This window comes from Kryptolebias marmoratus, linkage group LG1, assembly GCF_001649575.2.
Source record: "Kryptolebias marmoratus isolate JLee-2015 linkage group LG1, ASM164957v2, whole genome shotgun sequence".
Lineage (NCBI taxonomy): Eukaryota > Metazoa > Chordata > Actinopteri > Cyprinodontiformes > Rivulidae > Kryptolebias > Kryptolebias marmoratus.
Window position 1 is genome coordinate 21,728,305 of NC_051430.1, and position 15,577 is coordinate 21,743,881.

The 15,577-nt window shown below is 37.3% G+C and overlaps 1 protein-coding gene across 5 annotated transcripts in view; it reads right to left on the reverse strand.

Moving 5' to 3' along the window:
• The window catches only part of pde4d (phosphodiesterase 4D, cAMP-specific), a 176,332-nt gene that overhangs the window by 79,822 nt on the left and 80,933 nt on the right, over window positions 1–15,577 (reverse strand). The window contains exon 2 of one of the 5 annotated variants that reach the window (XM_017431299.3): window positions 6,617–6,914. The exons of the other annotated variants lie outside the window; for them this stretch is intronic. Coding sequence (XP_017286788.1) covers window positions 6,617–6,879 — 263 coding nt within the window. The 5' untranslated portion in view covers window positions 6,880–6,914. The remainder of the gene's footprint in view (window positions 1–6,616; window positions 6,915–15,577) is intronic. 5 annotated transcript variants of the gene reach the window in all.

Consider the following 15,577-nt stretch of genomic DNA (forward strand, 5'->3'; position numbering starts at 1 on the left):
ATCCTTTCCATAATTTAAAAAATAAGTAACTTCTATTTATACAGCCTATATTAGAAAAGTAATACCCCATCATGCTACTCATCATACAATCTCTCTGACACACAACAGGTATGTATCTGTTAATCTTCAATTGTGAGCATATATGCAAAATCATGCCATCAACTAGTAAAAATTTGTTTTTGCAAATGTGCTGATGTACAAGAGAGCTAGCACTAGTAGCCCATAGGCTCATATGTATGCAAATCACAGGTATTTATTTCTCCGGGCATGTTAGAGATGATCAAACCTGGAGAATCCTGCTTACAACACAGCAGGATGACAGCAGAAGCCTGCTGACACTGCAAATTAATAAAACGCAATTCTTTAAACAAGGATCTACCATTTGGAACTACTTGACTTGACTGTAAAATGAAGTAATACTTGATTCATGTGAATGACTATATAAAAACTCTTCTTTACCTGGAAAACCTAAAATGGGTGAAAACTCACTGTGCACATGTTAGGGAGGTTGTGTGATCATTAGAATTGTAACGGGAGAACACACCGATGGACAAATTTGTGCTTCAGGGTAGAAAGAAATAGCAGAATTTCTAAACCACCTCAGATTTATTTGTGTTAAGTGAACTGTTGACAGGAGGATCATCTTCTATTTTCGAGTTGTTGTGATTTCAGGGGTTTGCTTAAGGGTATTTTACAACAAAACTGAGTTAAAAAATGTTTTACCCATACATTTACAAGCTCTGCAAAAACAAGGAGAGGAAAGTCTCTTTTTTTGGTCTCTATACTAACAGTCTACTTTTATGGCAGCAAAGAATGATTAAGATTTTTACTAATCAGTATTTCATCAATATATTATTTTGCTTAAAAATGTTTTATATTAAATTTACCAAAAGACCAAGATAAAATGCTAAGTTTCAGATAGTCTAAACTGAACATAAAGATAAACAAAACAACTCAATTATGAAACATAATTATCCATACATAATTACAAATAACACATGTAAATAAATGTAATATGTTTATATTTATTTAATTTTTTTTAAGTTTTAAGTTAATGCATCAAGTAAATATTTTGTTAAACAACAAATCTTCAATTACCAAGTTATAGGTAATATAATTTCTACATGCTCCTACATCTGAAATAGCAACTCTGAAAAATGCAATTACAGCCTTTGTTTATCCTGCAGAGTGTTTAATCAGAGCACTGACAGATGTATTTGCTAAACTTAAATTTGGCCTTTCTGGCTTAAGTGTCAATAAATGTATTCACTGAAAACAAACAAAGAATCTATTTCAGAGCTTCAATTGCAACACAACAACATCATTAAACTGAGATATTTCTGACAGAAATTATCATGTATTTTCTATCTCATCTACCTGAATTTTGGTTGAGCACTGATTTCATTTTTGTCATTCATGTTTTAATGAACAAGGGCAAAAAAAGAATGTCTTTCTTTCATAAAAATAGTAACAAATTACATTTTAATGCTTTCAACATTCATGACTAGTGAAGTATAAAATTTTATGTTTACATAATCAACTTAAAAACCACAAGAAAGTTGACCAGCCTTGATTTACAATGATTATAAAATCTACAAGGTGGATGTACACTGGATGCCTTATAAAGTCCCTTTTCATCAGTTGGCACCATTTATTTTAATGCAGCTTCAGTTCTTCAGATTTTCAGTTTTTGAATAATAATTTTGACTGTGTTTACATGCAAAGTGACTCAGAAGGTTGTGAAGCCACCATCAGTCTGCAGCTGCTCTGCTAACGTAAGTCCAGGATCTAACACACCTCCTGAATGCATTTTATCATGCAATCCAGTCATTTCTAATCCATATTTAGACCTACTTTGGAAAACAAATCGAAGAACTTGATCAGCACTTCCCCAGGGAAGTTCATCAAAAGGTAGAAAAAAAGAAAAATAAGAGAGAAATAGCAGAGGAGTCAGTATAGACATACCACTCAAAAAAGATGATATAACCAAGTGAAAACTGAAGAGAGTGATGCTCTGCTTAAATTAGCATCACCCTGTTTAGCTTTAGGTTCTCTACTCCTACACAATCCCTTTCCTTCACCCTTGCATGCCTTTCCACTCTCCCTGCATCTACCCAACCATCAGTCATCAATCATTCATCCAGCCATCCATCATCCAATTCTTCTTAACCTTTAGCCATTCCACAAAAACTCCCCCCGATCGGACCACTCATCCAGAGAACTTGAGTCAGCACCACCAGCTGGAGCCACCGGTTCCCCCCTCGCTGAAACCCCACTTTCCTCTTACATAAACAGACATTACAGTGCGATGTGGTAGCACTCGCGGTTGTGCAACAGCATTAAAAATACCTCAGGGTCAGTGAGGAGGAAAGTTGAAAACATGATATTAGATTTATTCTGCTGGAGAGAATACAACATCAGAGTCGTAAGTGTTATTTGAAGGTAAGAGTGCGCTACTCAGCCATAGCTTTGTATGCATTGTGCCGGTGAAAACAAAGAGAGAGTGGTCAATAGCTGGCTGAGTGAAAATATATTTTCCCATCGTCTCTTCCTAAATGTGCACAATCAATATTGGCTATCTATTAACACATTTATTATGCAACAAATGCAAAGAAGAAAAACATAAGAAGATCACGTTGGAGTGTGTAGACTGCGAAAACAGCCACTCATCCCGTGAGAATAAATATAAAGTTGCATAAATTCAGTATAAATGAACTGTTTTTTTAACTGCTATGCCTTTGTACCCACCATTAACTCTGGCATTATTCATTTTAATGACAAACTATGGCAAACTGCCCAGCAGACTGCCAGCTCACCACAAATATAAGCACAAATTTTACAGATTGCACTTCATCTTAAAATTTAATTAAAATCAATGCTTCTCCTTCTGTTATGGGCAGATCTCCAGCTTAGGAGTTATAACAAAATGACTGCTTTCCAAATTCCAAAATAGGGTCATTTTTCAAAACTGGGACTTTGTTAAAATATCAGCAAATAATGAGGTCTAAAAGGTAATGCAAAGAACTTAGAAAATCATTCTTTTCAAAAGAACACCGCTTGCAAAGAAAAAAGGGGTCAATACAAATAATTACATGTAATAAATTTGCTTAAAAGTCAAGAAGCTAATTAGCTTTCCAAATGATTTTGCCAAATTCGCCCCAAAGAGACTGTAAAACTATTTGTGAATCGGTTTCAGAGGGTTGAGCCAAGCATCGCCATACATCAGACCAATCGGCCCACAGAGACGGTTTTTCTTTTTAATGAAGTGTGGAGCAGAGCAGCCGAGGATTGAGTATGTCACCAGATTTACACCACAGCGGTCTTGTGATTCCCTGCAGCTGTAAAACAATGAGGATTTGATTGGAGTAAATTACACAGCAGTTGTCAACATCCACACCGCTCGCTGCCATTTCATGGTGTTTCTCTTTACAAATTATTTCTCTCCCTCTGCCCTGTACGATCCAGTTTCCTCCTAACCTCCCACACTCACCTCGTCTCTCTGTGACATTCTGCCAGCCACTTTTTTCAAATGTCAAGAGACAACACGGGTACGTGACCAACTTACACACTGATTAAGCGGTCTTTCCACTTTCTTATTGCTCATTTTTCACCAGCTCTCTTGTCATTCCTTTTGTGATGAATCACAGCAAAGCAACTAAAATTACGCAATTTGTGTCATTATCTCGAGTGCAAAGATAAATGCTTTATGGCCATTAGGGAAAGGGAAAACTACATTAAGCAATTACTTTTTGTTGACAGAAATTAGATAAATGTAATCAAATTTGGGACTTAAGAAAAAAAACATTAGAAAAAAAAAGTGATGTGCTATAAGAAAAAAAAAAAAACTTTAAAAATGCATTTCCACGTCATAACTGAGTTTTAACATTAAAAAACATAACCTTAAACCAATGCTTAAATTATTTAAAATTACTAAAGATTAACTATAAAACGCACAATAATAGAAAATATTCACCAATAAAAACAAAAAAATACATTGCATCTTTGTTTTTAATGGGAATAGTTACAGGTTTGCTCATTTGTAAATGTTCTAGTTTCTTATCAGTGAAGCCACCCCCTGGTAGTGTAAAGCGTTGTCACAAAATCAACACAATCAGCAAATAAATTGTTATAGCAGCACTTTATGGCAAGGGAGTGTTGCTATTCATACATGGCTCCAGGAATAATATTGATCTTTACACTTCTTTAATCATAAAACCCTAAAAAACAGACTTTTCCCTGTTTTTTTGTTACCAATAAACGCTAACCAGCTGTGAAATCCTTGATAGCAGCTGGTATTATATACAATCTGAGATTTGTGTGTGTGTAATTGTTTTTTTGTTTGTTTTTTACATCTGTGTGTATTTATTATTAAACAGATATTTACTAGATATGACACAGAAAATGAAAATGATCTGCCCTGCGGTTGAGCTTAATGAGGGGGAAAATAAATGTACTTTCTGTATGAAAGTCTTTCTGGGTTGGTTTATACTGAGCTGTAAAACAGATTTTCTCGTTTAAGTTGAGTAATGGTTTAACCACATTAATTGTAGAGATACATCATGTATAATTGTCAAAATGTAAGATAATAGATGCACACACAAAGCAGATAGCGCATTTAAAGTGTGTCAAAAACTGTTAAGATTGAATAAATCCGTCCTTTTCTGTTAGTGCCACCAAAGTGAAAGTAAAACAACAATTGCACCCTATCTGATGTCAGCCTGTAGTGTCTAGTTTAATTGTGACTGAAAAAAAATATATAAATCTCATCTTCTAACTGAGAATTATTACCAGATTTAGCTTCGTCAACTCTCGCTAAGGTCTAATTTTACCTGGTGACAAAAAGGCACCTAAACTCATTCAACTCAACGTTGATGTAGGTTTTCAGAGGAAAACATCACATTTATAGTTTAGTGCCAGAAAACGTTGGACAAACCATGTGCCATGTTACTGATTCAGAGTGTTGTTTTTTTAACACACATTTACAAATTAAACTGAGTAAATGGGTGCATTTACCCTGACAAAAATGACCCCAATCTTGAGAGAAAGTTCAAAATCTGAGTGAAAATTTGCTGCAGAAAGAGACAAAAAAAGAATTAAATGTGAAAAACAATTAACTTTACATAAACTGAGATTTGATGCAGTGCTAGATAAAAACAAAAAAAAAAAACGGTTAAAAAAGCACATTTCTTATAACAAGTGTTTATTGCAAAATTGACCAGTAGCAAATAATAAAAAGAAAAATGTCAGGGCAACTGTAAAACTATGACATAAGTAAAGGTTCGCTCACTGTTATATTTGTATTTTATTGGTCTTTCCAGACAGAGAAAGAAAAAAAAATTGCAGTTCAAGATGGTTTGTGTCCTATTTTTAACCACTGAGTGATTTAAATACTTGTATTTTTAACTTAATATTGCACTGACTTAAATATTTATTGTCACTTTCAGTTGTTATTTGGGCATTAAAGTCAGATATAGATTATTTATTATAGCTCACCATGCTGCAGAGGTCCATGTTTTATTCTCTGGCACTGCCACGGTGATAAGATAACGCAATAACAGGAATCTTATCACATTTTTACTGCCTTTATCAATAAACTATTGTGTTTTATGCTGTGGACCAACATGGCTGTTACACAATTTGCTTCAACACCCGGCTGAAAGAGCTGAATAGAGAGTTCCTGATGTGTTTGAGAATCTATGAATTTTTGAATTACATCATGCCTGATCCAAATGCCAGAAGGAAGGCGTCTCTGGAGGAAGGAGAGAGGCAGCAGAGGAAGTGGGGCACAAGAAATAGAGAAAAAGAGAGTGTGTGTGTGGGAAAAGAAAGAGAGATGGGTTGTAAAAAAATAAAGAAAACGGTAGGCGGTGGGGAAAGAGGAAGGGGGAAGAAGGAGGAGACTTAATTGGTTGGGGAGGAAAAAAAAAGAGAACTGGGAGGAGGAGAAAGGTGTGGGGAAGAACAGATATGAGTCAAAGGGAGAGGATGACGTGTGGGCGAATGCAACAGAGGCAGATAGACAGCCAGAAATAGACGACTAATTAATAGTCAAAAACTGCAGGCATGGCAGGTGTGGAGAGAAAACCACAGCAGGAGGGAGGAAATGTAGTAGGCTTCCTTTACTCACTAATAAAACACTGAGATGTTTCTCCCTACGAACATATAGATTACATGGAGCTAAAAGCAGAGAAGGTGTAGGGATGACGTGCAGGGGACGCAGAGATGGGGAGAGAGACAAGAATGGAAAATGGATACGAAAAGGAGGCAGAGAGGGGGGAGAGACGGTGGAATAGAAATTAAGCTGCACGGTGAGGAATAGCAAAGCAGAAACTCATTATCTAAAGGTGAGAAGAGGGTTTCCAAGGAGATCTCACATAAAGAGCCTTGCTGGGATATTTGCTGACACATTCTTCTGCCATTGCTGCGAGAGTAAAGGGTTTAAGTTAAACTACAAAGTTTAATTACAAAAAGGGGCTTACTGCGCTGCCACCTTCTCTGCAGTCAGTATTTAACATATGAAACTTTGCCAAATGCTGCCTGACCAAAAACAAACACACATACTGACTTTCACCACACACAGCCAACATGCTGGACACTTGCAGCTCAAAAGTCTCACCATGTATGTGCAACAGTGAAGCGCCTCTGTTTGTGAATGTTGTTGTTGAGCAACATGCGGCGGAGCAGCCGCGGCGAGTTGCGGGGAGACAGGCGGGGGGAGATGGACGAAGGCGACCGCCGGTGTCCTCGTGGCCTTTCGGGCTGCAGCAGGTTCTCTCGCAGGATCTTCACCAGGTCTTCGTTCAGGCCAGAGTGTTTGGGCATCGGGGGCACAGCCAGGGTGTCCTGGTGGGCCACCCCCATGCCTCCCTGCTGCGCCATGCCTACCCTGGCTTCACCACTGCAACCTCCAGCAGCTGCAGCAGCAGCCAAATGAAGAAGATGTGAAGGCAGTCAAAAGAGTTTTAAAAAAAGCAATTTACACACAAGAAGTATGCCTATTTTCAGTCAGTCACAGTTTAGAAATCTGAAGGAGAAAAAAAAAGTCTTTTGGATGATGAACTGTAAGAAAAAAAGCTCTGCTGGTAATTTGTCACACTGCCACCTCCCTTTGTGCAAAAAGCAGGGGAAATTAAAAGGATGATAGATTCCTGGTTTCTTTTTTTTCCATCTTTAACAGACCCACGAGGAGAAAATAAGCACAGATAGCGGCTTCCCTTGTCTGCTCAACAATGGATGTCTGCGGTGAAAGTGCAAGAGAGAAGATGAGGGCAGGATGAAAGAAGGCGAGAGGGAGGGCGGGATGCAAAAAAACAGGGAATTCCATTCCAGCCCTTTCTCCTCCGGGGCCTGCAGGAGAACTCCACACAGACCGGCAAAAAATTAAGCCCAGCAAAGAGTTTAACTAATTCAATCTATCTGAGCCAAAGGCAGTTCAGTTCTGCCTAGTCTAAAAGGAACATGTGTGGCTTAGCCATCAAAAAATTAGAAATAAAAAATAAAAATAGTAACAGTCTGGTGTGACCCAGTCCAGTGAGATTAGCCGAGTTCTGTTCCATCCGGTTAAAGCAATTTATCCTTCCATTCTTCCACTCCCGGCACAGAGAGCCTGACTGCTGACTGCAGCCAGTTTATAAGCTACTGCTCCTTTAGAGCTGAGCAGAGCGTGAGCATGTGTGAGGGTTTGAGAGAGAGTGAGAGAGAGAGACAGAGTGTGTGAGTGAGTGAGTGTATGTGTGTGTGTATAAACAATAGAGGAGAAAACCAGTGGGAAATGTAAAAATATAGAGAGATAGAGGGCACAAGAAACACTTATGGATTCTTGATTTGGTGGGTTTTCAAGTGCTTCAGGGTAAAAATGATTAAGATCATATCAGATAATAATGAGCTGTCATGAGAGACTCCTCAGGGATCTGATTTGGGGCTAGTTCTGTTCTTGCTATACAGCAGATAATTACTCAGTTCAGCAACACCTCATGTCACATTTACATCAATGATATCCAGCTGTATGGTTCGTTTAAAGACGAAATTGTCAAATTTTCTTTCCTTGTCAGACACCAAGCAGTAAATATCTTCAATAAAACTAAAGAAAGCTCAGCAAATTAAGCACTTCTGCAGAAAGCTGGAGAGAATAAGAATTCCATCTCCTCCATCTTCATCCCCGTATACGACACGACTGAGACAAGAGACACGACCGAGAGCAACCTGACAAAATGCATCACATCTTAGTACTGCAACTGAAGTGTGACTGAGAAGAAGATTCCACAACCTGTAGGGACAATGACAGAAAGGGTCATTAGGGTCTCACTCCCTTGAGACCATTTTCAATCAGAGATGTAAAAGAAAAAAGCCTGCATTATCAAGAGAGATCCCTATCATACAGTGACCAACAGGTGCAAATGCACAGCCAATGGATAAACGTTCAGCAAACAGCTAAATGCGCCGCAAACATGGATGATGCAAACTCAAAAGAATCAAATGCAAAGACAAATGCTGCAAGAACTAAAAACCCTAAAAACCCTGAAAACACAACTTAACTTTTAGGGCTTTGCATCGTAAAGACAGCAAGACCTGATTTACAGGAGCTGCCATGTCGTATTATTGGAACAGGAGTTTGCACACTAGCATTGTGGGGCTTTAGGCCTACTCCCCTGCAGAAAAGTCATGGTGTTAACTGATTTTCCTTCAAACAAGAAATAATTACAGCTAAACATATTAGAAAATGAATGAGCATACAGCAAAAAGGTAAGAACTACATAAACCAAAAAGAGTCAGCACTTGAAAAGAATATTTTTTGAGTCTAATGGTTTGTTTTATCATCTATGTGGAGTGGGCGAGATTTAAAACGCATACTGAAACCAGCCTGCAGGGAAATTTGGTCCCATTTTGGCTTCAACTTTCTGGTTCTGGTCAGACGTCTAGACATACACAGTCTATGCTATGATTTATTATCTAACCAGAGGCTACTAATGTTTCCTCCCACCAAACTTAAAACCTGAATGATTGCTTCTTTTAAACAGTCACAACTTATCTGCGAAATAAGACTTTTTTATTTATTCAACTTTTAGCTGGAGGGTATTTGTACAACACTCTATTTACTATATTTATTTTATTGTGTATATGTTTTGTTTAACAGCCTTATATGTGCTTATTGATTTAATGTTATTTTTCTTATTTGATTTATGTTATTAGGGAGCATTCAGCAATGTGTAGCCAACAAATGTGCTATATTAACAAAACTTTATTTGATGAAGTCACAGCAATATTGTTTGCATGCATAAAATGTACATCTGTGCTTGTGCATTTCTCAGTGCTATAAATCACACTAAAAGCCCACTTAAGCTACCGAGCGCAGTCCAGTAACCAAAAATCCAGGCTCAGAGGGAACAGAGATCAGCAAATGAAGTCCTGCATTTGTGCATGTAAAAAAAAATTACCATTTTCATTTAACTAAACTTTGCACATATAACAGAGTCAGAACAAATGAACAAACCAAAAATATCTCTGGAGATCTAGAACTAGCAAACATGTCGGCACATTTAATAAACTGTTAACTCATCTAACATCTGTTTATTGTTCCTGCCTGCATCCAGCTGTTGGTCATTTTAATTTTAACCTGTATCCTAATACTATACTATTACTACTACCTTTCATATAAATGGGCAAATACTATATTTATTAATTTTAAATAGCAAGCAGTACCAGCTTTAAGCTACCCTACCAGTAAAAAAAAACACCAAAATCAGAACCAGAGTGATCCTTAACAAGGCTACTAATCTCTGAGTCATACCAATAGTAATGGCAAATATACAGCTGAATTGAGTAATAATTTGGCTTTGGACAAATTAATAATCAATCAGTTTAATAATTGACTTCTCATCAAGTCATTCTATAAAGGTGTTTCTCTCTGACAACTGCTTGCATTCCTGAGATATACTGTAGGAACAAAATGACTCATGTGGTCCTGGCCTATACAGCAGATCTGATGTTTAAATGTTTCACCAATTAGCCTCATAAGTGGAGAGAGTTTCATGACTAAGCCTTAATGGTTTTGTGCCTGCTCAACTGTACACGTACTACACGCAACAAAATCTGTCACATAAATTTTGTCTGCAAGGGTTTTCTCAGTGGACGGCTGCATGCAGCTCAGGTTTTTGTGACCATGTGGACCACACGTACCGTCAACACATGTTCAGTAATGAAACTCCCGTTTAAAATGTGGCACCAAATATTCAGCTGACAAAGAAGACTGAGTCAAACCACGACAGGAGGAGAGAAAAAAACAAAGAAACACAGAAACACTGTGTGCGGAGATATGCTGTGATCAGATTAAGGTGGTATCACAATGGACTGAGACTCATTGTGATACCACAAGGAATTGTGAGAAAATATGCAAATTTCTGTTGCAATCTCACTGAATTCTGAGTGTTTGTGGCCGAGCAACTAGCGAGTCATGCAGTTGTGTGTTTACGGGAAGTATTTGAAAACTACTATTTTTACGTGCTTGGCCGTGCACATTTATTTGTTGACCAAATCATACCCACCCTGACTAATTTTGTACCAACTCTGGCAGTCGCCCTCACATTTATGGTTCAGTATCCTGGAGTACACTTTGGAATTGAAGATAGACAGATTTGGGCGAGTCTTTTATAAATTATTATTTATCATCAGCCTGGTTTTTAGTCATGAACTTCGGTCTTGGATATTTTCTGACAGACATGAGCTCTTGCATAGACGTTACCATACAGCTCTAGCATCTAGCTGGAGGTGCCAATGACACAATTCAGGTGAGCTCAAGATGGGTTTGAGACACCTGTGTCGACTCTGTGACTAATTTGAGAGAAAGTTTGTTGCAAAACTTTTTGAACACATTCAAAATTCAAGCAACAGGACTGCACATCTTAACATAGCAAGACATTCTTCATGAATGCTGTTCGCCAACTAGCCACAGCCCAGATACCACCTTTCAAAGTTAACAGTTTTGACAAAAGTATATATATATATATATATATATATATATCTTTTCATATTTTGTTTTTGCATCAAAGAATACATTTAACCCTGCTGAAGTAAACAATATTTAACTTCCTAAAGCTTGACTACCAATGCACCTCTACACCAACAGCTTTGTTAGACAGGGATGTTTTACCTCATCAACTTTATCCACAACATAAAGAACATTCTGGTAAACTGTACTTCCGTGCCAAATTAATGAAGCTATGAATCTACGAGTCGTGTGGGTTGCTGGTTTTAGAGGCCGATCAATTTGAGTTTTCCAAGCTCAACGCTGATGTGTAGAGATCAGAACTCCTCATCTCTTCTGCTTCCTGTCTAACCGTGTCACTTCGACGCTTTTGTAAAAAAAAATAAAAAAAATAAATAAAAAGAATCAAAACCACTGCCCATTGCTGTGTGTGACGTCTATGAACATTTCCCCCTGGTTACCAAGGGCAACATGGATGGAGACAGCCAAGTGGATTTGTCAAGAACTAAAGGCTGGAAGAACAAAAGGAAGAAAAGGGGAACCAATCTACAGAAAGAGAGTGAAGTAGTTCTATACACTCAAACAGAGCCACAGCATGAAATCACCAACAACAAAAAAACCATAGTCAGAGACACATGATAGTGCTTCTGCTGGTAGTGCCTCTGCTAAGCTTCTTCAGACAAAAAATATACAGAAAGTATGAACAATAAAATGTAACTTAACAGCCTGACTAATAATCTTTAAAAAGATAACCAGTCTCAGAAAAACACAATGGTTTCATATACTGTATGTATCATCTCGTGCTTGTAATAATGGAGCCTGAAGCTTTGTGCATAATTTCACAGCTTCATTGCTAACATATAAATGATTAATTTCTCAGAAGAGCAAATGTAATTTTCTAATTTCAACAAACATGAAGCGAAACTGAATATTCCACTTTCTAGCATTTCTTGGGTTCACCATCATGCATTATTTTCCTTCTGAGTTGATTACCATCTTGATTTTGTAAGACAAAACCCTGAGGGGTCCACTGTTCACTCACATAACACATCAAATTTGTGTCCACAAGCTCCCTGCAAAAATATTGTTTAGTCTTGACAGATTGGATGGCTTTCTTTTGGCAGCACACTGCATGCCGTCACCTCGCCGAGCACAGCCTGGAGTCTGGTTTAGCGCCGGCAGAGACTCTTTTAACATGAAGTCGTCAAGGATGACTAAGATTTACTACATATATACGTTGCTATAGTTACTACTTATAGTACATATGATTCATGATGTGGCTGACATATGATAGGTGATGTGACAGGGCTGATGAACTGTAGAATAAGTATTTAAGTGTGATGAGTTTGAGTGTCTGGCTCTTAAAAAGCCCACGGGAGGAAATGAGAAATTTTTAACAAGAGTCCCCCAGCAGGTAAGTGAAAATGAAGGTCGTTACAGACTTAATATTACTTACATGTGTAATACATCAGACACTGTACAGCACTGCAGCTCTGGCTCCCTCAAGTGGTTGTTGGATTTTCAGATGAAGCCACAACACTGACTTTTACCTAAACCACTGACTGGACAAAGAGTGTACAGCTTATCTTTAAAAAAAATTTAAAAAAACTGTATTTGTTGTTCCTCTTCAGAGTTGAGGAACATGCAGGGAAAAGTTTTAAAGCACAAAAACATAAATGCAAAAGAAAGAAAAGAAGAAACATTACAATAGTTGTTTTATCTTTCTTTGATAATGGCTAGAATAGAAACAGAGATACACATGTTCCAATTTTGGATTTTTATATACTTTGTGGTTGAAAGGTTTTTATAACATAACACCTGACTATGTTATGTCTGAATTCCACAGCCTATGAGGTTTTCACCAAATAACCCTGGTACTCTTCACTGAAACCAGACTGCCCGTGCTTCCTGTCTCCTCCTCGTCTGCCAACATTCCAATATCTTAGATTTAAGGTCCGGTGTGGACCCTGGAGGTAGAGCTTTGATTTTGGAGCTTCCCATTCGGACCTGGGACTCTGATGGTAATTCTTAATTGTTTTTAAGGCTCTCTGTATGTCGTGCACCATACATAAATAAACCTGTTTGAGTGATTTCATCTAACAGTGCCTGGAAATTGATTTTCTTCCACAACAACTTTATAGCCAATTTCAGTTTCTGTCAAAAAAAACTATATTAACCAACATAAATTTTGGTTGAATGGAACACTTGACTGTGTACTTTAGAATATGTTTACAGAAAAAAAAAAACTTCAATTATTCCTCCAAAACAGTCCTAGGTGACAGAAACATATTTGTAACTCAGGTTTCAAGAAACCGACAGGTTAGTGGACAAGTTATTTGTACAAATAAAATCCAACAAAGAATCACAGTATTTCTTCATCAACAAGATCATAGCTCCTCAACACATTTTAATGCACACCTTACCTTATAAAGGCACATCTACTGAAGCTGTCACCAGTTTAAGTGGAAGCTGACAAAAAAAGTAAAGCAAAAGCCTGATCTGTATATACAGTACCTTCGTCAAGAATCCAGCTTTCTTTAAGTAACAGCTTACACCTCTTGTGCTTCCACCGCTTTTTAACACAGTAAAAACACAGTAATAATTAGCCACTCATAAATAGTGGTGCCTTGTAGGACTGGGGGAAAAAATATTTCCAAATGCTCCTTAGTTATGGTGCATTCACTGACCGAAAAAAATTTTTAAATCCCATTTTTGATTGTAAAACTGGAAGGTCACTTGTCAATCTTAAAATCAACTGATTCTGATCACAAGGTGATTAACTGAAGCATTCCTAATGAAAATATTTACAATTATATTAGCTGAAAGTATTTAATTTTCCATGGTTGCCAAAGTGAACTTAAACTAAATATTGTATGTAGTGAATGACAAACCACAAAATTTAAACAAGCAGTGCAGAAAAATTCAGATGTCAGACTAACAAGTCTGTATTAAATGTATTTGAAAAAGTTTGCCCAAACAAAAAATTATCTTTTGAGTTAAATATTACAGCAAAAACCAAGTATACTTTAAATTACCTATCTGACCTCATGTTGCCACGTTTTAAATAAAGAGGCTGAGCCATCTTTATTTTATGTATCAACATTTTCAGAAACTGCTGCAAACTGAACCATTCATTTAATCAGTTGGAGATCTTATATATAACCTTTATTGCAGTATGTTACTGCAAATAATGTGAGGTAACACATTTTCAGAGTTGCTCAGGAAACAAATGCACAAAAGTTTTCTTTGTTTGAATGCATTTTATTTTCTTTTATGAATATAGTGGCTGAAGATATTAGAATCGCCACAAATCTGCTCATGTCTGTCATTTTTACTCATCCCAGTAAAGGTTCAACTGTGACCAAGCAACGACAATGTGCTTGACACCTAAAACATAACGAAGACTGGTTATTATAGAGAATCAAAAATTCAGTTGAAAAGTTCTGTATTTGAACAACAGATGGCAGCATTCGATAAGAGGTTTTCAGCAAACTGAAGTACAATATTTTCCTTCCATGCAGAGATAAGCCGTCTACCATCTGCTAGAATTAGGAATTAGAAAGCTATTTACACCTGATCCCTACTGATCAATATGTCCTATTTAAGCCTTGCTGAATCGTTACAGACATAATGTTCAAAATATCTCACTTAAAAAACAATCTTCTTCATTGTGGCAGTAAAGTATACTGTTTTTGAGCAATAAAACTGTAAAAGACAAACTACAAGCCCACTGTTGTTAATCAGTAGCAGCTTTCAAAGGGTTTCACATGAAACTAAATGACATGACATTGCAGTATTTCTAACATAAACCTGTAGCTTTGTACCTCTCCTCTGCCCTAATGTTTTTCATAGCTAGCTGCCCTTCAGGGGGAAAAATACAGAAGGAAACAACACAAAATATCATGTATAATATAAAACCGTTTAAAACACATTTGAACAAAATGTCATTTGGAAACAACACAAGCGTGAGAACTGCTTTTTCTACTTTTTGTTTATTCATATGAGGTATGTGGTCATCTCTATGTTAGGAATGAAACTCCACCCCTGTGGGCTTTTTTGTCTATTTCCATCTCTGACTACATGATTTTCAGCCTTCTTTGCCTTTCTAGTTTTTCCCAACTCCACGCTGTATGATTAATACAGCTTGCTGCTGCCTTGTGGAGCTGGTACCTTAGGCCCACTGAGAATGTTTCATGGACAGTTTGTTGGCTTTCAAAGCAGTCTGCAGCCCGGTCAGGGACTGCAGTCTGATTCCATCACCCAACCGTGGTTAAAGGTCATACCCTTCCCCTCCAGACTTGGAAGAATACACACATAATGGCAGTCTGACACACCTACAAAGACAATTTAGTGGTGCAATTTTGTTACTCTGCAGTTTCCAGCCTGAAAAGAAAAGCACAAAGTGTCTCAGTTTGACACAAAAATGATGTAACCTGATATTTCAAAACCCTTAAAAAGTATTTTTAAAACCTTTAATATCCAACAGCAGAACCACAATGAGCTGCTTCACTTTAAAATTAAAAGCCTAGCATTATGCTGGTATAGATTCTCAGTCATCCAGGACATGGTAAATCCAAAAAAGTTTAAAAAAAAAAA